At 41.8% G+C, this 22,652-nt stretch overlaps 1 protein-coding gene across 1 annotated transcript; it reads left to right on the top strand.

Annotated features, from left to right (window-relative positions):
- Positions 1-5,546: 5,546 nt before the first annotated feature.
- On the top strand, positions 5,547-11,278 carry LOC142848582 (uncharacterized). The gene is given in 7 exon segments (XM_075970793.1): positions 5,547-6,799; positions 7,013-7,741; positions 7,955-8,683; positions 10,703-10,917; positions 10,920-11,054; positions 11,057-11,187; positions 11,189-11,278. Coding segments are annotated over 7 exon segments (3,282 nt in total).
- The last annotated feature ends 11,374 nt before the right edge of the window (positions 11,279-22,652 follow it).

Here is a 22,652-nt window from a genome sequence, read left to right as displayed (position 1 = left end):
AGTTCCCTTGTGTTTGAGGCATAGATGTTAAGAATTGAAATGCCATCTTGGTGAAATTTTCTTTTGATGACTATTTAGTATCTTTCCCTATCTCTTCTGAGAATAAAATGTTCCCACTGGTCAACCTTCCAGACCAGATTATGGTAACACACACCTTTAATCCCAGTAACACAATGACACACAGGTTTAATCCCAGTGGCCACACTTGTCAGCGTAGGAATCGGGTGGGACAAGCCTTTAATTGCTGTAGTACACGCCCTTATTCCCAGCACTAGATAGGAATATAAGAGAGGGGAAACGGCTCTGAACGACAGTCTCATGCTGCGGTTCCTAGAGGCAGGATCGCCATTTCAGTCTGAGGTCGAGGTAAGAGCCAGTGACTGGCTGGCTGCTTTACTTTTTAGATCTTCAGGTTGAACCCCAAATTCCTGATGTTAAGATTTTATTCATCATGCTTCACCTTGCTTTTAGATTTTCAAAATAGATAGAATACAGGTTTTTAAACTGTGGCCTCTTTATTTAGTCCCCTGGATTTTCTTAATGTCTATTAATTATATCTTTTCATTTACTATTTTCTTAATCTGGATATTCTCTCATCTTGAGTTAATTTGGATAAGGTTTTGCCAGTCTTGTTGATTTTCTTAAAGAACCAAGTCTTTGTTTCATTGGCTGTGTTGCTTTCTTTGTTTCTATTTTGTTAGAACCACCATTACTGTCTCCCACAGTTTGGTTATTCATTTACTTTCAATTTAAAAAGTCTTCAACTTTTTAGTTTTCTTTCTGTCTTGACTCATTTTTTTTATACAGTAGAGAGCTGTTCAATTTTCATGAGTTTGTATGATTTTCTTGTTTCTGTTTTTGATTATATCTGTCTGTCTACCTATCTATCTACTCATTCATGTTTGGATCATTGTTTATTGGTGAGAGAGCAGAATTGATGTCTCCCACGATCAGTGTGTGAGGGTAAATATGTAATTTAAGCTTCAGTAGTTGTTGAAATAGGTAGCTGTGGGCTGCGTCCCTGGCACCCGGCTGCCCGCATGGCTAGCTTATGCCCTGAAATAATTACACGGAAACTGTATTCTTTTAAACACCGCTAGGCCCATTATATCTAGCCTTTTCTCGGCTAACTCTCGCACCTGGACTAGCCCATTTCTAATAATGTGTGTAGCCCACGAGGTGGCTTACCAGAGAAGATCTTGACCTGCGTTTGTCTGGAGTGGGAGAATCATGGCGACTCACTGACTCAGCTTCTTTCTCCCAGCATTCTGTTCTGTTTTCTCCGCCTACCTAATTTTCTGTCCTCTTAAAGGGCCAAGGCAGTCTCTTTATTTAACCAATGAAATTAACACAAAACAGAAGATTGTCCCCCATCATTTCCCCTTTTTCTGTTTAAACAAAAACAAAGGCTTTCACTTTAACATAGTAAGATTACATATAACAAAATAGTTATCAAGCAAGAATTACAGTTACAATATTTATATCTACTTTATCTTTTATCATAACAATAGAAAACTGTAACTATCTATCCATTCTTCAACTCCATCAAAGACTCCAGAAGGATATAATATTACCTAAGTAAACAAGAACTAAGAAACTTCAAACTCTAGACATGACAGAGACATCTCGCTGCCTGGACAGTCACTCAAAGTTTCTCTGTACCGTTGGGGCATTCATCTTCGGCCTACAGGCCCATAGTATCTAGCAGACATTTCCATGAAGCAGGAATTTTCAAAGACAGTTCAGTCACTTTCTGCTGTGTCCTGCAGAATGTCTCACAGACTCTCATGAATCAGGAACCCCGAAAGACCATCTCACCTTTTGGCAAGTTCAGCAGTCCTCTCTCTGTGGGTTCTCTGTGTCCAGTTTATGCAACAGTCCAGGCAAGAGCACTTTCTTGCCCAAATGGCTATCAAGCTCCATAAGGATCCTCTTTGAGGCCCATCTTCCTCTTTAAGTAGATTGGCGCTGTCAGGAGCAGACGTGTCTCATTGTCATGGAAAACCCTAAGTTATTAAAATATTTTAAATGCCATATTCTGCAGTCTTTGAAAGATCTGAAGAATGTCTATCTAACTGAAATACATCTCTATATATCTAGAAAATTTAACGAACATGACTACAAGCTTTACTATTATTGATGATTATCCATTAACAATCTATATTTTCTAATTGTACATTATACTTTTAAAATGAACTACACAATCACAATACCTTAATCAAGAGCAGAAATACATATACATATAGCAAAATTGACCTTAAAATCCACACCAATGCAAATTATTCATACCTATATCATTTCCCCCTTTAAATGTAAAAGAACATTTATAAACAATATTTTGGGAACATGGGCACAGTTTTTCTCTCCAAACTGCTTCCTGCTGAATGGGGGCGTCGTTAATTAGGTCTTTCATGGTATAACCTGTGTGCTAGTTTCATCTCAGTTGGCAGTTGAGTGAAGTAATTTTTTGAGGGTGTTCCCAGCAACCTTTCAGGAGGGTGAGGTCTATCATACCATATTGGAATAGATGCAATCCACAGAGTCACATCCCTTGTGAAAACAAAAGAAGACCCTTTCCAAAACATCATATCCTTAGACCCAAATTCTGAAATCATACCCTCATGATATCCATTCTGGTTCCACTTGGCAGCCCATATAATGAAATGTCTCTCTGTACTTAGTTCATTTACAGTCAAAAATTTTAAAGAAAACAATAATACAAAGAATCCAGACTCTTTGTGAATTTTCCATTGTTACATGGCTTATTTTTCTTATTTCTTTTAATCTCTTAACTATCTGTACTCTGTCTCTTTAAAGACTTTACCCCCCCTTTTTTAAAGGCATTAACTTTATTCTCTATATTCTTTTTCTTCTGTCTCCCAAGCCTACGTACAGCCATCCAACACTGTCATGCATGTAGTGGTCTTTTATGTCTGAATCTGTTGTATTGTGAATCTGTAATTTTTTTACTATCCAGGAGCACTTTGTTTTGCGCCTTTAAATCACTAAGCACTTAAGAATCTAAGCTGTGACATTCCTAGGTCAAAAACAGGTACTGCCTGCTTGCCCCGCCCAGTCCAACATGGCAGAGCTGCTTGTGACTGAATCAGATGTGCCTCTGAGCTGCAGGGCAAAGGGCTGCTCTGGATGTTGGCTCCACTTCTCTCCAATTTCAAAATGGAGAACGTACCATTTTCTACTAGCTCTGGGGCTGCCATGTAGGGGCTGCCAGGTAGGAACCGCACTCAGCACTTTAATTATGAGACTGAGCATGTAGCACAGAAATTCTTTTCATCCAAGTTACAGCCAAATCTGACACGCAGAACACTGCGCAGTCTGAAAACACGTCTCTGTATGGTGGCAGGAATCCACCATGCTCTTCTGCCTGCCTAAGCCTGACTCTGCCATCTGCCCAGGTGTAGGCAGGGAGCGCTGAGCCATCAGCACGGTCTCAGAGCACTCTCCTTCTGATCCCAAGTAGGAACAGAAACATCCAGTCCCATAAAAGCCCTTGAAATGCTTTAAAGCCAGAGTTTGCAGTGGCGGCACAGTCCCAGGAAGCCACGCTTTAAAATGACACAGCGTTTTTTTTTTTTCTGCTGATGCCGAATCAGGAAATCTCTCTACAGCATGCTACCAACAAACAGCAAAATTCTGTGTTAAACTCTCTCTCCCTTATTTTTAAGCCTTCTCAGGTTTTTAAGTGGATTTAGTCCATCACGTTGAGCCCCACTCTGTTGAAATAGGTAGCTGTGGGCTGCGTCCCTGGCACCCGGCTGCCCGCATGGCTAGCTTATGCCCTGAAATAATTACACGGAAACTGTATTCTTTTAAACACCGCTAGGCCCATTATATCTAGCCTTTTCTCGGCTAACTCTCGCACCTGGACTAGCCCATTTCTAATAATGTGTGTAGCCCACGAGGTGGCTTACCAGAGAAGATCTTGACCTGCGTTTGTCTGGAGTGGGAGAATCATGGTGACTCACTGACTCAGTTTCTTTCTCCCAGCATTCTGTTCTGTTTTCTCCGCCTACCTAATTTTCTGTCCTCTTAAAGGGCCAAGGTAGTCTCTTTATTTAACCAATGAAATTAACACAAAACAGAAGACTCTCCCCCATCAAGTAGTGTTTCTCTTACAAATATGAGTTCCCTTGTGTTTGAGGCATAGATGTTAAAAACTGAAATGTCGTCTTGGTAAATTTTTTTTTGATGACTATGTAGTATCCTTCACTATCTCTTCTGAGAGGAAAACAGTCCCACTGGTCAGCTTTCTAGACCAGATGATGGTAACACGCTCCTTTAATCCCAGTAACACAATGACACGCACATTTAATCCCAGTAGGCACACTATTTTCCATGAAATAGGGTGGTACACTCCTTTCATACCAGCCCTAGAGAGAACTATTAATTCAGAGGAAACAGTTCTCCACATACAGTCTCATGCTGTGGTTCTTGGAGGCAGGATCACCATTTCAGACTGAGGTTGAGGTAAGAGCCAGTGGTGAGCTGGCTTCCTTGCCTTCTGGATCTTCAGCATTGCTCTACACTCTCTGATTTCATTTTCTTCTCCAGACTCCTGTGTTGAGTTTCTGCTTTGAATTCCCTTGATGGTAGACTTTAATCTGTAGCTGACATAAGGAAGTCTTTTCTTCCATAAGTTGCTTTTACGTCATCATTTTATCAGCGCAGCATGGCCAAATACTAAGATGGTACTATATTCAAAGTATGTATATTTGTGGGATTCAAATGTCAAAGTACCTACTCTTCCATCTGCCTTGTTTGTAGATGTCTTTCTTTTATTGCTTAAATTATGAAGGGTGTATAGTATTTTATGAAACATATAGATCTTAAAAAGTAATCATGATTAGAAGGAGAAAAATGGTAAAAGCCTACATTTGGTGTCTAGAAAGAATGGGGATTAAACAGGGACTGACAAGACAGTCTAAGGAGGCAGACGGTGTGCTTGTGAATCACAGATATGAGCCTGGGAAGCTGTGCAATCCTGATGCACTTACCCGGCCTTGCCAACCTTTGCTTTTCACACCACTGTTTTTTCTAAAGGACACTGTATTTCCTGTCTATTACAGAAACAGTGTGCTCATTATGTACCAGACTCCAAAGTTTTCCCTTTTCTCTTTTTGATTCCTTCTGTGGTCATTTTATACATATAAACGATGTATTTCATCTTATCAACTTGCCATCAGACCTCCATCACCTGCCAGACTGACTGCCCCATCTCATCCTGTGCAAACATCACGTTCTTTTGTGCTTTCCATAACACACTGAGTATAACCAGTGCTGCAAGTTCTCTCCTACAATCATGTCAATAGTAACATTGAATACTAGTTCTGGCCAATTGATTTTATTGACTGACAAGGGTCAATTATGAGCTGAACTGGTTTTGTGTGACGACCTACCTGTTCTTTTTCACTTGTGCAGGCATTTCAATTTGATACAGAAAGTCAAGTTGGTGCAGACATTAACAAAATATGAGTGTCTGCACAGAAGAAATGACGTATATCATCACTGTAAAATTCTTTAGTAACATGGGCAATTCCAAGGAGATTGTTAAGGAAGTCATCATCAGGAAGTATGGGCCTTCTACACAGCCATTATTGCTCCCGGAGGAAATTGAGAAAGAGAACCAAAGGCTCCAAGGACACAGTGCTTGTGCCCCTTGTTCTGTGTGTCCAGATGCTGCTCAGAGAAGAAGTACAGGTGTTGGGGGCAGCATAAATGACCACACAGGAGATTCCACTTCCAAGAACACACAGAGTCACACAGAGAAAAATATGGAAGAAAAAATTTCCCAGTTCCCATTTACAGACTGTAAACCATATACCTCAAACGGCAGTGACTTGTTTAGTTGCTGTAGAACAGCAATTGTCGTTGAATATTTTTGGAAGCTTGGACACAGGAACATCACTGTGTTTGTGCCTCAGTGGAGAACAAGGCACAACCCTAATGTCACAGAACAGCACTTCTCGACCCAGAACCAGGAGCTTCGAATGTCACCTTTTACTCCATCCAGGACGGTCTTTGGAGAAAGAATTTCTTCTCATGTTGACAGGTTCATACTACACTTAGCAGAAAAGACTGGGGCTGTCATTGTAAGGAATGATAACTTCAGAGAGTTTGTGACTGAGTCAGTGTCCTGGAGAGAAATTATTGCCAAAAGATGGCTACAATACACGTTCGTGGGGGACATATTTATGGTTCCCAACAATCTTCTGGGAAGAAAGGGGCCTCAGCTAGAAGAATTCCTTGGAAGAGAGGGCTCTGTTAGACACATGCAGCCTCTACTCAGTGCCCTGCCAAATGTGGACTGGTTTTCCAGGAGCTGTAACACTGAAGTAGCCAACACCAGGCACCAGCCTCCATATGTGAACCTGGGAGCCTCTTCAGGTCCTTGGCTTCCTGAGCAGCCCCACTTCACATCCCTGGCCAGCATTCTGGGTATACTGGAGAATGGTCTTATGCCAGCACAGAGATATTCTGCTGAGACCAACGAGCTGAGGGAGGCCCTGCTGAAGATCTTCCCTGATTCTGAGCAAAAACAGAAGATCAAAGAGATCATGGTACCTCAGCCAATTCTGAATGAATGTGAACGTTCTTACAGGTGTGATGTTGGACCTAAGTCTGGGCATCAAACTGAATCCCTAGTTACAGGGGTTAAGAGATTTAGTGAGATGCTGAAAATACCATACAAGCTGGAATTAAAAAATGAACCCGGCAGAACAGGTTTAAAGCATATTGTTATAGATGGATGTAATGTCGCATTTACCCATGGTCTGAACAAGTTTTATAGTTGCCGTGGGATAGCAATTGCCGTTGAATATTTTTGGGAGCTTGGACATAGGAACATCACTGTGTTTGTGCCTCAGTGGAGAACAAGGCACAACCCTAATGTCACAGAAAAGCACTTCCTGACCCAGCTCCAGGAGCTTGGAATACTAGCATTAACTCCTTCCAGGACAGTGTTTGGAGAACGAATTGCCTCTCATGTTGACAGGTTCCTACTACGCTTAGCAGAGAAGACTGGGGGTGTCATTGTAAGCAATAATCACTTCAGAGATTTTGTGCATAAGTCAGTATCCTGGAGAGAAATTATTGCCAAAAGATTGCTTCAGCACAGGTTCGTGGGGGACATATTTATGGTTTCCGACAACCCTCTGGGAAGAAAGGGGCCTCGGATAGAAGATTTCCTTGGAAGAGAGGGCTCTGTTAGAGACATGCAGCCTCTACTCAGTGCCCTGCCAAATGTGGACTGGTTTTCCCGGAGCCGTAAGAACCAAGTATCCAACACCAGGCACCAGCCTCCATATGGGAACCTGGGAGCCTCTTCAGGCCCTTGGCTTCCTCAGCAGCCCCACTTCACATCCCTGGCCTGCATTCCGGGTAGAGAGAAAAAACATCTCATGCCAGCACAGAGATATTCTGCAGAGACCAGTGAGCTGAGGGAGGCCCTGCTGAAGACCTTCCCTTATTCTGAGCAAAGACAGAAGATCGAAGAGATCATGGTAGCTCAGCCAATACTGAATGAATGTGAACGTTCTTTCAGGTCTAATGTTGGACCTAAGTCTGGGCATCAAACTGAATCCCTAATTACGGGAATTCAGAGATTTAGAGAGATGCTGAAAATACCATACAAGCTGGAATTAAAAAATGAACCCGGCAGAGCCGATTTAAAGCATATTGTTATAGATGGATGTAATGTCGCATTTACCCATGGTCTGAAAAAGTTCTTTAGTTGTCGTGGGATAGCAATTGCCGTTGAATATTTTTGGGAGCTTGGACACAGGAACATCACTGTGTTTGTGCCTCAGTGGAGAACAAGGCGCAACCCTAATGTCACAGAACAGCACTTCCTGACCCAGCTCCAGGAGCTTGGAATACTAGCATTAACTCCTTCCAGGACGATGTTTGGAGAACATATTGCCTCTCATGATGACAGGTTCCAACTACACTTAGCAGACAAGACTGGGGGTGTCATTGTAAGCAATGATAACTTCAGAGAGTTTGTGACTGAATCAATGTCCTGGAGAGAAATTATTGCCAAAAGGTTACTTCAATATACTTTTGTGGGGGACATATTTATGGTTCCCGATGACCCTTTGGGAAGAAAGGGGCCATGGATAGAAGAATTCCTTGGAAGAGAGGGCTCTGTTAGACACATGCAGCCTCTACTCAGTGCCCTGCCAAATGTGGACTGGTTTTCCCGGAGTCCTAACAACCAAGTAGCCAACACCAGACACCAGCCTCCATATGGGAACCTGGGAGCCTCTTCAGGTCCTTGGCTTCCTGAGCAGCCCCACTTCAAATCCCTGGCCAGCATTAAGGGTATACTGGAGAATGGTCTTATGCCAGCACAGAGATATTCTGCTGAGACCAACGAGCTGAGGGAGGCCCTGCTGAAGATCTTCCCTGATTCTGAGCAAAAACAGAAGATCAAAGAGATCATGGTACCTCAGCCAATTCTGAATGAATGTGAACGTTCTTACAGGTGTGATGTTGGACCTAAGTCTGGGCATCAAACTGAATCCCTACTTACGGGGGTTAAGAGATTTAGAGAGATGCTGAAAATACCATACAAGCTGGAATTAAAAAATGAACCCGGCAGAACAGGTTTAAAGCATATTGTTATAGATGGATGTAATGTCGCATTTACCCATGGTCTGAACAAGTTTTATAGTTGCCGTGGGATAGCAATTGCCGTTGAATATTTTTGGAAGCTTGGACACAGGAACATCACTGTGTTTGTGCCTCAGTGGAGAACAAGGCACAACCCTAATGTTACAGAACAGCACTTCTTGACCCAGCTCCAGGAGCTTGGATTGTTATTTTTAACTCCATCCAGGAGGGCCTTTGGAGAACGAATTGCCTCTCATGATGACAGGTTCCTACTACGCTTAGCAGAGAAGACTGGGGGTGTCATTGTAAGCAATGATATCTTCAGAGAGTTTGTGAATGAGTCAGTGTTCTGGAGAGAAATTATTGCCAAAAGATGGCTACAATACACGTTCGCGGGAGACATATTTATGGTTCCCGATGACCCTCTGGGAAGAAAGGGGCCTCGGATAGAAGATTTCCTTGGAAAGGGGGGCTCTGTTAGAGACATGCAGCCTCTACTCAGTGCCCTGCCAAATGTGGACTGGTTTTCCCTGAACCCTAACAACCAAGGAGCCAACACCAGGCACCAGCCTCCATATGGGAACCTGGGAGCCTCTTCAGGTCCTTGGCTTCCTCAGCAGCCCCACTTCACATCCCTGGCCTGCATTCCGGGTAGAGAGAAAAAACATCTCATGCCAGCACAGAGATATTCTGCAGAGACCAGCATGCTGAGGGAGGCCCCGCTGAAGATCTTCCATGATTCTGAGCAAAAACAGAAGATCAACAAGATCATGGTAGCTCAGCCAATTCTGAAAGAACCTAAACGTCCTTTCTGGCTTGGTGTTGGACGTAAGTCTTGGTTGAGAGTCCAAGGCTGATGCGGACCCGAGTGAGCTGCCAACTGTGGACAACCATGGTGGGAAGAAGCCTTCCAGAGTGAACAGGGCTGCTCTGTATTTCCTAACAAATGAAAGGAATGTGTTTTATGTTTACACAAATCTGGATTTTTTCCAAGCCAGTTTTAGTTCTATGTATAAAACTTGCTGCTAATACAGATTTATCCTTTTCTGTAAAAGGAAAGTGCATTTTCTGCCTTTCTGTGTATCAGCAGTTACTCTTGAGTGTATTTTCAACTTCATGTTTTTAAAACTATTGTCTTAGAGTTGTAGAAAAATTGACAAGTGAATATGTTTAGCCTTTTTTAAATAAAATTAAAATATTATAAAGAAAAATTTATCAGTGTCTTACACTCAACTTTGTGCTCTTCATAGAAGCAATATGGGTCTTAGAGGGCCCTGCTCCACCTTGCCATTCAGAAGCCCAGGCTTCACAAGTTATCCTTGCTTATCATACAAAATGTAAGAGCCAAATCTATAAGGTGGGAAATTATTACATGGTCGAGTTAATCAGCATATGTTATGCTGGAAAGAGGCACGACTTTAGTAAATTATTTTTTTAAAAAATATTTCTGTGTATGAGTTTTTTTCCTGCAAGTGTGTAAGTGTACTGCACATGTGCCCTGTACCATGAAGGTCAGAACGCACTGGATTCCCTGGTTCTGGAGTAACAGATCTTTGTGAGCCACCATGTGATGCTGGAAACTCAAATTTGGTCACTTGTAAGAGTAGCCAGTGCTCTTACCACTAAATCACATCTCAGCACAGAAAATAAAGTTTAAAAATGCTAAGTCTTTGTTTTTGTTCTATTTTAATATCTTGATATTAAATTCTGAGAATATATTAAAATATAATTAATAAAATGTACAAATAAATGGCAATGTTATAATTTATGACTTTTAGCATTCATAAACAGATAATGAGTTATAACTCAGATCAAAATATTGGACATTGAATATAATCCAATAAAGAAGGTGGATCTATCTTCTTTCCATTTTTTTGTTTCTCATTAAAAACCATGCCTTTGAGAATCTCAACACAGTTTTTTGATTATATTCACCGTTACAACTCCTCATGGATTTAAAAACACTTCCCAAGCAGCGGAGACTGGCGCGCAGACAAAAGCGGCGGAGACCGGAGCGCAGATGCTTCTCAAGCGGCGGAGACCGGAGCGCAGATGCTTCTCATGTTGACAGGTTCCTACTACACTTAGCAGACAAGACTGGGGGTGTCATTGTAAGCAATGATAACTTCAGAGAGTTTGTGAATGAGTCAGTGTTCTGGAGAGAAATTATTGCCAAAAGATTGCTTCAGCACAGGTTCGTGGGGGACATATTTATGGTTCCTGATGACCTGCTGGGAAGAAATCGGCCTCGGCTAGAAGAATTTCTTGGAAAGGAGGGCTTTCTGGAGACATGCAGCCATTACTCAATGCCCTACCAAATGTCGGCACTTTCCAAGCTAGTCCCAACACCCAAGTATCCAATACCAGGCACCAGCCTCCATTTGGGAACCAGGGAGCCTCTTCAGGCCCTTGGCTTCCTCAGCAGCCCACTTCACAACCCTGACCACCATTCATAATATATATCAGAACCATCTCATGCCAGAACAGAGATCTTCTGTAGAGACCAGGGAGCTGAGAGAGACCCTGCTGAAGATTTTCCATGACTCTGAGCAAAAATCTGAAGATTGACAAGATCCTGGCTGCTCAGCCATTTCTGAAAGACCTGAATGTCCTTTCTGACCTGGTGTTGGACCTAAGTCTGGGTTGAGAGCCCAAGACTGATGGGGACCCGAGTGAGCTGCCAACTGTGGACAACCATGGTGGGAAGAAGCCTTCCAGAGTGAACAAGGCTGCTCTGGATTTCCTAACAAATGAAAGGAATGTGTTTTATGTTTACACAAATCTGGAGTTTTAAACCCAGCTTTATTTCTATGTATAAAATTTGCTGCTAATACAGATTTAACCTTTTGTGTAAAAGAAAAGTGCATTTTCTGCCTTTTCAGAACTGTGTATCAGCAGTTACTCTTGAGTATACTTTCAACTTTATGTTTTTTATCTATTATCTTTGAGCTGAAGAAAAATTGACAAGTGAATATGTTTAGCCTTTCTAAATAAAATTAAAAAATATATCAGTGTATCAACACTCAATTTTTTGCTCTTCCTAAAAACAATATGGGCCATAGAGGGCTCTGCTTCACCTTGCCATTCAGAAGCCCAGGTTTCACAGGTTTTCGTTGCCTTTCATACAAAATGTAAGAGCCAAAACTAGAAGGTGGAAAATGATTATAGGCATGACTTAATCAGCATACATTATACTTCAAAGATCCATGACTTAAGGACATTATTTTCTTTTAATTTAAGTGTATGACTTTTCTCCTGCATGTGTTTAAGTGTACCTGTGCCTCACACCATAGGACAGAAAAAGGCATTGGATTCTCTGGTTCTGGAGTAACAGGTAATTGTGGGCCATCAGGTAATGCCGGAAACCCAAGTATGGTTATTTGTAAGAGTAGCCAGTGCTCTTTCCCCTAAATCACATGTCAGTCCAGAAACTACAGTTTTAAAATGCTGTCTTTGCTTTTGTTCTACTTTAATATCTGATACTAAAATAATGAGAATATATTAAAATATAATCAACAAAGTGTATAAATAAATGGTAATGGTATAATTCATGACATTTAGCATCTATCAATAGCTATACAGTTATAACTCAGATCAAAATATTTGACATTGATATAGTTCCAGGTTGATTCATCTTCTTTCAATTTATTTTTCATTGAAAACCATGCCTGTGAGAATCTCACACACTGCGTTTTGTTTATATCCACCTTTCCTCACAACTCCTCCTGGATTTAAGACCACTTCCCTAGTGAACGTGGCTTTCTGTCTTTTTCGATCCATCTTGGTCAATCTGTCTGGCCCAGATGCTATCACATGTGTGATTGACAGGTCAGATGATTGACCCAGCAGGGACCACAAATGCAGAAAGAACTTAAGAAATTAGACATCCAAATTCCAAATAAACCAATTAAATAGCTTGGTCCAGAACTAAAGAGAGAATTCACAACAGAAAACTCTCAAATGGCTGGAAGACACTTAAGGAAATGTTCAGTATCCTTAGCCATTAGGGAAAAACAATGGAAACAATTCCGTGATACCATCTTATACCCGTCAGAATGGCTAAGATCATAAACACCAATGATAGCCTTTGCTAGAGAGATGTGGAATAAGGGAAACACTCTTCCATTGCTGGTGGGAATGCTAACTTGTGCCACTTTGGAAAGCAGTGTGGTGGTTTCTCAGGAAATTGGGAGTCAACCTACCTCAGGATCCAGCAATACCACTCTTGGTACCCAAGAGATACCCAATCATACTACAAAAGCATTTGTTCAACTATCTTCATAGCAGCATTATTTGTAATAGCCAGAACCTGGAAACAACCTAGATGCCCTCACTGGAAGAATGGATAAAGAAAGTGTGGAATATATATATACACATTAGAGTGCTACTTAGTGGTAAAAAATAATGACATCTTGAATTTTGCATACAAATGTATGGAAATAGAAAACACTACCCTGAGTGAGATAACCCATACTCCAAAAGATGAATATGGTATGTATTCACTCATTAGTGGACTCTAGCCATAAACAAAGGACATTAAGCCTATAGTTTGTAAGCCTAGAGAAGCCAAATAACAAGGTGAACCAAAGGAAAACATACATATAGCTCCTTCTGAAAATTGGAAGCAAACAAGATTGCCGGGCAAAAGTTGGGAGCATGGGTGTGAGGGTAGGAGTGGGGTTGGGGAGGGGGAGGGAGAGGGGGAGAGAGAAGGGAGAAAGGAAAGACAGGAGAGAGCTGGGGGGGTGGGAGGGTGGAGATGGAGGAAGGGCAGATATAGGAGCAAGGAAGAAGATATCTACATTAAGGGAGCCATTTTAGGGTTGGCAAAAGACTTGGCTCTAGAGAGGTTGCCAGGTGTCCATGGGGATCTCCCCAGCTAGGTCCTTGGGCAGCAGAGCTGAGGGTGCCTGAACTGGCCTTGCCCCACTATCACACTGATGATTATCTTGAATATCACCATAGAATCTTCGTCCGGCCATGGATAGAGATAGAGACAGAGACCCTCATTAGAGCAATGGACTGAAATCCCAAGGTCCAGTTGAAAAGCAGAAGGATGGAGAAGATGAGCAAGGAAGTCTGGACCACGAGGGGTTGGTCCACCCACTGAGACAGTATGCCTGTTCTAATGGGAGCTCACCAAATCCAGCTGGACCAGGTCTGAATGAGCATGGGATCAAACCGGATTCTCTGAATGTGGCTGACAGTGGGGGCTGACTGAGAAGCCATTGATAAAGGCACTGGGACTTGTTTCTACTGCTTGTACTGGCTTTTTGGGACCCTAGTCTATTTGGATGCACAGCTTCCTAGGCCTGAATGTAGGGGGGGAGGGCCTTGGACTTCCCACAGGGCAGGGTTCCCTTCCCTCTCTTAAGGAGGGAGGGGGAGGGAGGAGGGTGAGTGGGGGAGCAGGAGGGGAATGGGAGGAGGGGAGGAAGTATAAATTTTTGAATAGAAAAAAATAAAATAGAAGGATGCAGCTTGAAAAAAAATGTTTTCCGTTAAATTGAGGCTATTTCTCAAGAAAAAGAGCACTTGATCATGTTTACTTGATCTCTGCTCATAGATGCTTATCTGCTCCATATTCACTGCTAGGGAAATATTTTCTTCACAAAAAGTCTTTTAGTATGTTTAAAGGACAATATCACTGACAGAATTCTGGTGGAATAGCATGGGTGTCAGTCATGAGCTGCTGTTGCTGTAACACACTCAGCTGGTAGAAACTCTCCAGATTCCCATGTTCTGTCTCTTCTACCCAGGCTTGCAGTTTAGTTATGTTTTGCATTAGTCAATAAGGATCAATAAAGGAAACAAGTGGAGGCTTGGCAAAACTGTATACTATAAGAATGGTTGGTTCTTTTGGTATTCTTTCCTGGGATCTTCATCTATGAAGAAGTCTAGGGCAAAGATGAAGTAGAGAGTAGTGTCTCAGATACTGAGGAGTGCTGTGTTTTGTTCTGGTGAACATCAGGAACAGCGTTGAGATTGCACCAATCCAGGAGAGTGACAAATAATGAATCGTTATTCAGAGTCGTTAAATTTTAGGGTGATTTGCTTGGAAAGTACAGGTAACTATATCAAGGTATACCAGAAGCCCAAGATTACCCATTGAGCTCTATTCTGAATGTATTCATCGCCTGCTTCCTTGTGTGTAAAAAAAGGGACTCTGAATAAATTTTAGCAATTCTTTCTGTTAACAAAAGCAAAACTGACTCTTCCTTTTCTTCTGCAGTAGTTTCATGGCCCCTTCCGGCACTGTGGAAGCCTATCAATGGAGTTGAGGCTCCAGGTAGAACCAGCTTCATCTCCCCAGATCCTGTAAGTAAAGCTACAATTTCTTCAACAACAGGGTTTTATTGTCACATTCTGTAAGGTATACTAGGTGTGAATCTGACAGAGGGTTAGTATCTAGAATATACAAAGAACTAAAGAAACTAAACAACAAAACCTAAAAACAATTAAAATTGAGGCATCGATTTGGTACACTTTCTGTCCTCTTCAGATGCCAGACACACACATGGTATGTAGATGTATACATAGACAAAATACCTGAACACACGCAGTAAAAAAGAATTTCTAAAAAGAAGAAGTACAAATGATTGAGAAATTCATGTGTTTTAAATGTTCAGTTTTTAATTGTCCTTAGCCATCAAGGCAATGCAAATTAAACTCCTTGGAGATTTCATCTTCACCTAACATAACTGGTAAGATAAAAATATGATGGAGAATGTTGACAAGAATGTGGGGGTGGTGACTGTGTGACCATTGCTGGTGGGAGCGTGAAGTAGTGCAATCACTCTGGAAATCACTCTGGAGATTGCTCAAAAAGCTAGAACAGTTTCACCACATGACCTACTGGTATCTTCCTTAGTAACCCACCCAAAGACTCGATATCCTACTGTAGACATAATTGCTCCTCCTTGTTCATGGGTACTCTATTCCCTATGCCAGATGACCATCAACTGATGAATGGATAGTGAAAAATGTGTACATTACACAAAACAATATTATTCATGTGTTAAAAATGAAATTATAAAAATTGGAGGTAAAGTTGGGAGCAATCATTCTGAGTGAGGTACCTGAGACCTAGAAAGACAATTGTCCCACACTTCCTATGTGGATGTTAGCTGGAATCTTCTGACATATGTATTCAGTTTGGAATCCCCATAGAAGTCAAAAAGTCATTAAGAAGGAAAGTTTAAGGAAGGAAGGTAGAACATGTTGGTGTAAAGGGTTACAAAGGGAAAACGGAACAAGAAGCATTAAATGGGGTGGGGGAAAGAGCAACATAGGAGAAAAAATACAAAAAACCCAGGATAACCAAAACAATCCTGTACAATAAATGAACTGCCGGAGGTATCACCATTTCTGACATAAGCTCTATAGTAGAACTATGATAATGAAAAAAGCTTGTTATTGACATAAGAACAGAGAAGTTAACCAATACAATCGAATCAAAGATCCAGGTATTAATCCACACACCTTAAAACCTGGGTTTTGACAAAGGAGCTAAAAATATACGATGGAAAAAACAAAGCATCTTCAACAATTTTTATTACATAACTGGGTGTCAACATTAGAAGAATGCAAATAGATCCATATCTATCCCCACGACAAAACTCAAGTCCAGATAAATTAAAGACCTCAATATAAATCCGACCACACTAAATCTGATAGAAGCAAAAGTGGGAAGTAGCCTTCAATGCATGGTACAGGAGACCACTTGCTAAATATAACACCAGTAGCACAGACACTGACAGCAACGATAAATAAATGGAACCTCCTGAAACTGAGAAGTTTTGTAAAGCATAGGACACAGACAAGAAGACAACTGCAGCTGGACAGGGAAAGAAATAGCATAGGTCCAAACTAGTCCCTCTGAACATGGGTACCAGTTGTATGGTTAGGGCAGACTATGGGACCACTGGCAGTGGCACCATGATTTATCCCTACTGCTTGTACTGGCTTTTGTGAAGCTGGGTGGGGTAGGAAAGTGCGCTAAGAGCTTCTCCATCTGTGGGTTCTTCAGCTCTTCTGGTTTATTGGCACAGGAGCTCCCTGAGGGTAATCTCGAAGGTTGAGATTCTTCTGCAAGGAAAGGGAACAAGTGTGGCCCATCCTCTTTAACTGTTTTTAAAACAGTACTTCTTACTTGACCTCAAACTTGGGCTTTTGTAACTGCCTTCTTTTTCTGGAATACTCTTTTCATCCGTGTCTGCTAAGTGCCGTCTTATTTACTCTTTGGGAATATACCCAAGAGAGGCCTTATCATACAACAAAAGTATATGCTCTACAATGTTCATAGCAGCATTGTTTGTGATAGCCAGAACCTGGAAACAACCTAGATGCCCTTCAATGGAAGAATGGATGAAGAAAGTATGGAATTTATACATATTAGAGTACTACTCAGCAATAAAAAACAAGGACTTCTTGAATTTTGCATACAAATGGATGGAAATAGAAAACACTATCCTGAGTGAGGTAAGCCAGACCCAAAAAGAGGAACATGGGATGTACTCACTCATATTTGGTTTCTAGCCATATACCAAGGACATTGAGCTTATAATTAGTGATCCTAGAGAAGCTAAATAAGGAGAACCCAAAGAAAAACATATAGGCATCCTCCTGAATATTAACCTTCAGCAAGCGATGAAAGGAGACAGAGACAGAGACCCAAATTGGAGCACAGGACTGAAATCTCAAGGTCCAAATCAGGAGCAGAAGGAGAGAGAGCACGAGCATGGAACTCAGGACTGCGAGGGGTGCACCCACACACTGAGACAATGGGGATGTTCTATTGGGAACTCACCAAGGCCAGCTGGCCTGGGTCTGGAAAAGCCTGGGATAAAACCGGACTCTGAACATAGCGGACAATGAGGACTACTGACAACTCAAGAACAATGGCAATGGGTTTCTGATCCTACTGCATGCACTGGCTTTGTGGGAGCCTAGGCAGTTTGGATGCTCAACTTACTAGACCTGGATGGAGGTGGGGGTTCCTTGGACTTCCCACAGGACAGGGAACCCTGATTTCTTTTCGGGCTGGGGGGGGGGGGGAGACTTAATTGGGGGAGGGGGAGGGAAATGGGAGGCGGTGGCGGGGAAGAGACAGAAATCTTTAATAAATAAATAAATTAATTAAAAAAAAACAATCACTTCCCCATCTCACACCATCGGTTGTCTATTTGTATTTCCCGAGATTTTCTAGTATTCTCACATATCTCACAAGTGGAAGTTTATGTAGATATAGAAACAACCAGGATCCTGGAATAGAAATCTCATTCAGTCTGGATGGTTCAAGAAGAAAGAGTTAAATGAAAGGGCTCTTTATAAGGACGTGGCAGAGCCTTGGGGAAAATGTACCTACTAGATGTCCTGGGTCTAAGGGCACCTTAGCAGATGATGAGGTAATTACCTTCTACCCCACTCTCTCCAGCCAGAGACCTGAGAGCAGGTTATTTGATGGCCTCATGGACCACAGAACTGAGGGAGACAATATACAGGAGATCTGAGGTGGGGGTAGGTGAGATGGTGCTGAACTGCTCAATAAAATTCCCAGAAATCCACTGCTTTGCCTAAGCTTCTGCACTGGGACCCAACAGGCTAAACCAAACCAGGATGAAGTTTTTCAGTTGGTCAATGAGCTGTATAACTACATTGAACTTAGAAATGGACGAGTTTTTCATACCCTAGGAGATGCGCAACATTTGATATTATTGGCATGATACAAGTACCTTCTTCATTAATCCTACAAGACGCTATCTTTAGCTGTGTATCTGACCAGCGTGAAGTGTGCTGTCTTGGCATTCTTATTACACAACGACAGAATAGCTCTGCGGCAAAAGCATGTTGTGTAGCCCTCACAGCTTAACCTTGTGGGTAGTGCTTAAATGGGTTTCAGTGGAGAGAGGTTGTTCCATGCTCCTGGGAGACGGGGGTGGGGTAGTGCTTTCATAGTTCACATAACATCCTGGAATATTCCTTTCACAACTTGCACCTCGTCTTTGTTTTGGACCCAATCCCTGAACTACTTCTCTTGGCACAATCTGTCTTCACTACAGAAAGGTTCCATTGGTCACACACAAAACAGCCCAATTCTGTTCATCCACATGAAAAAAAGCCAATGTACTACTAGGTTCCAAGAACTTTTGAAGCTGGAGGAACTATTAATAATTCCCTGGGTAGGGATCAGTTTGCCATCAATTTTGTTTGGTTTTAGGATTTTTTCCTTCATGGTTGGAAATGAAGTATTTGATGTTGACTCAGGCATGGGATCAATCACCATTTTATCCAGTGGATAACCTTTGGCAAATCATAGATTCCTGAGTTTAGAAGGCACTTGGAGACCCACTGGCTTAGAAAATTTGACTTACACAGGTAGAGACATAGAGCTAAGGGACTGAAGAGACTCTCACAATGTCTGTTGGGTGGGCGGAGTGTGTCTCACACTCCGCAAACATTTCATCCAAGTCCTCATTTCTCTTCTTTACTATAAAGATGAACGTGCTTGGGTCATGCTTCTGCAATGGTCTGGAAGTCTACCCAACTGCGGGTTTTTTTTTTTGGTTTTGTTTTTAAACTGGCTGGTGTTGGCTACTGCAGCCTTTGAATGCTACAGCTGTTGTCGCTGGCAACTCACCTTTGCCCTGGAACACTGGTCTTGCCTGGAGGCCAACAGACCTTTCCCATACTGCTTTGTCCTGCTCAGGTTTGGAGCTTTCTTCAGTCCCTGGCAATGCAAGGGATCACGTGGCACAGGGGATTTGTGAAAGTGAGAATACCCTGGCAGCATAGAAGTTTATTTATTTGGCCTCTGCTGGAAGTTTGCTGTGTGTCTGGCAGTTCTGTGGGCTCTGGCATCTTAGCGCTCCATGAAGCGCTCTCTTCTTAGGCGGTGCTGGCTTTGGGTTTTTCAGTCACTCCCCTTTAAGGCATTTTATTTTCTCCTTTCCTATTGGCTGACACCAATTTGATTGGGTCAGACTAGGTAGATTCCTTTCTATTTTATCTTTTGCAGCTTGAGGTATTCATCTTAACTTCAGTGGGGTAGGGAAGGCAGAAGATTCCTCTAATTGAATGCGGAAAGTGCTACCTCTTCACTTGATTTTGTTGAGCATTGCCTTTCAAGGACTAGTTTTCAACATTACCTGGAAATTTCTTAGGTGAGTGGCCAGCACAAGATAAGACAGGGTGGATACTTATTATTTTATTTTATTTTTGTTTTGAGAATTCCATTGATGAGTATTGACATCATCTTCAACCCTTATCCCAACTCCTCCCATGTCCCACCCCTTTCTCTAAAATTCATGACCTCTTCTTTAATATATATATGTATATATATAAAAATCTATTTAGTTTTTTTTTTTTTTTTGTTTTTGAGACAGGGTTTCTCTGTGGTTTTGGAACCTGTCCTGGAACTAGCTCTTGTAGACCAGGCTGGTCTCGAACTCACAGAGATCCGCCTGCTTCTGCCTCCCAAGTGCTGGGATTAAAGGCGTGTGCCACCACCGCCCGGCCTAAAAATCTATTTAGTATTCTTCACATTCACATGTGTATAAGAGAGCTTCTCTCTGGACAAAACTGATTCTCCCTCGCTCAGCAGCCATTAGTCACCTATAGCTCTTCATCTAGGAATGGAGCCTTGCGATATCCCCTGCCTATGTTGGCATGTCAGCTGATGGTGTCATTCTGCAGATCTTGTTTAGGCAGTCATATTATTGAGATTTTATGGATGCAGCTTTCCCATCATGTCTAGAGGATACATCGATCTACGTAGGAACAGACATCCCTGTCCTCTGGCCCTTATAGTCTTTCAGCTCCTCCTCCATGATGTTCCTGGAGTGTAGGAGTTGTTTTTCTCATGTTGATATGTCAGTTGAAATGGGCAACCCAAGACCACGGCATTTTGTTCAGTTGTGAATCTTGTAACTGTCTAGATTTGCTGTAAAAAGGAAGCTTCATTGATGAGAGGTGAGAGCTACACTTATTTGTGGCTATAATGATAAACATTTAAAATGCAGTAAGAAATTACATCAGTTTAGGAAAACGGTAGTCATGCATTCTCTGCTAGGGTCCATGACTAGCCCAGCAGAGGGTAGCTGGCTACCTTTACACACATAAATTCCTTCTTAGCAAGAAGACTTTGAGTCTAATTAGACAGCTTGTGCTTAGCCTCAAGATATAAAGTGTCACTTTTGCACCGGTGGGTAGATCTTGCTTGGCTGGTCATTTTGTGATTCTTAGGCTTTACAGATGGAAAGATGTTAAACTTTCTCTATATCTGTCTGTCTGCCTGTCTATGGAATCAAGTTAGAAAACTGTATTCTGCTCCAGGCTCATGCCTTGAGGTCCTGCCTTAGCTTCCTTTGATGATGGACTGGGAACTAGAAGATGAAATAAACCCTTTTCTTCCCAACTTCCTTTGTCCAGTGCTTTACCACAGCAGCAGAAAAGCAAACTAGAACACTGACCTTGTTAATTAAATCACAAAATCCTAGAAAAGGAATCAACATTCTCCTGAGGTGGAAACTTCTGGGGTCTGAGGAATGGTGGGTGCAGTTTGTATGTGAGAAGGACATAGGTTGTTCAGATTAGAAGGCAAGTCACAGGAGCTGGTGTCCATAAAATAATCTGGAAAACATTCAAAACCTTTCTGTTTGTATACACAAAGCTTCTGCAAGCAGGCGCTTTAGTCTTTTGCTCTTGATTCTAAGAAGACTAATTTAGCTAATGAAAATACAGAACTGAGTTTTAGTTCAACAGTATATACAACTGTATTTTCCTTCTTAAAGAAGCCATTCTGGGTGGAACAAAAGCCATTCTGGTAAAAGAAGTTCTCAAAATTACCTAAAAAACTAAAACTGAGGAAAAGAGAAGCCCATAATTGTTGATAGAAGTTCCTGTTCCACCTAGTCCCAAAGCCTTTCAGTCCCAAAGAAACACATAGAGGTCTACATTAATTATAAACTGGTTGGCCTATTAACTCAGGCTTCTTATTAGCTCTTATAACTTACATTATTCCATAATTGTTGTCTGTGTTAGCCATGTGGCTTAGTACCTTTTATCAGCATGGCATTCTCATCTTGCTTCCTCTGTATCTGGATGATGAGTGCTCTGAGCCTTTCCTTTTCCCAGAATTCTCCAGTTCTGGTTGTCCCACCTATACTTCCTGCCTGGCTACTGGTCAATCAACGTTTTATTAAAGTAATGCAACTGACAAATCTTTACAGGGTACAAGATCATTGTCCCACAGCAACCTCCCCCACTCTGCTTTTTTACAAACAAGAACTCTGGTGTAGAAGGTCCTTCTTTCTATGTGTTGCTTGTATTGGTTACTGAATAAAGAAATTGCCTTGGCCTGATAGGGGCAGAACTTAGGTAGGCAGGGAAGGTGGAACTAAATTCTGGGAGGAAGAAAGCAGAGTGAGGGGAATGCAATGGAGCCACCAGAGACAGACATGCTGAATCTTTCCTGGTAAGCCACTGCCATGTGGTGATATACAGATTATTAGAAATTACTTAAATCAAGATGTGAGAGTTAGCCAATAAGAGGCTAGAACTAATGGGCCAAGCAGTGATTTAATGAACACAATTTCTGTGTGGTTGTTTCAGGGCTAAACTAGCTGGGATGAACAAGCGGGTGCTTCTTTACAACAGGACTCTAAATCAAATCTCTTTTTTTTAGCTTTTTCCTGACCATTTTCCATAACAACTTGTAACTAACATTCTAAACATAGGCAAACATTCATAATCCATTTTTTTGGAAATGTGGTCATAGTTTTTTAGGCTATTTCCTGCTGATTGGGGACACTGATAATCTTATGGGGACCCAAAGAAAATTGAGAATTATTGTCAAGTTTTGACTGGAGTATTCTGTGAGGCTTGATTATCTGAGCCAGCCGTCTTGAAATTGTTCTGGATGTAGAACTCAGACATCTGGGCCATTCACACCTATGGGAGATTTCTCAGGGGATCTTCCTTGATCAAACCTGATTTTTCTTAACCCAAAATGAATCCACAGC

This window comes from Microtus pennsylvanicus, chromosome 4 (genome assembly GCF_037038515.1).
Source record: "Microtus pennsylvanicus isolate mMicPen1 chromosome 4, mMicPen1.hap1, whole genome shotgun sequence".
Taxonomy (NCBI): Eukaryota; Metazoa; Chordata; class Mammalia; order Rodentia; family Cricetidae; genus Microtus; species Microtus pennsylvanicus.
Note: the sequence above shows the minus strand (reverse complement) of the source record. Positions and strands in the feature narration are given on the sequence as shown.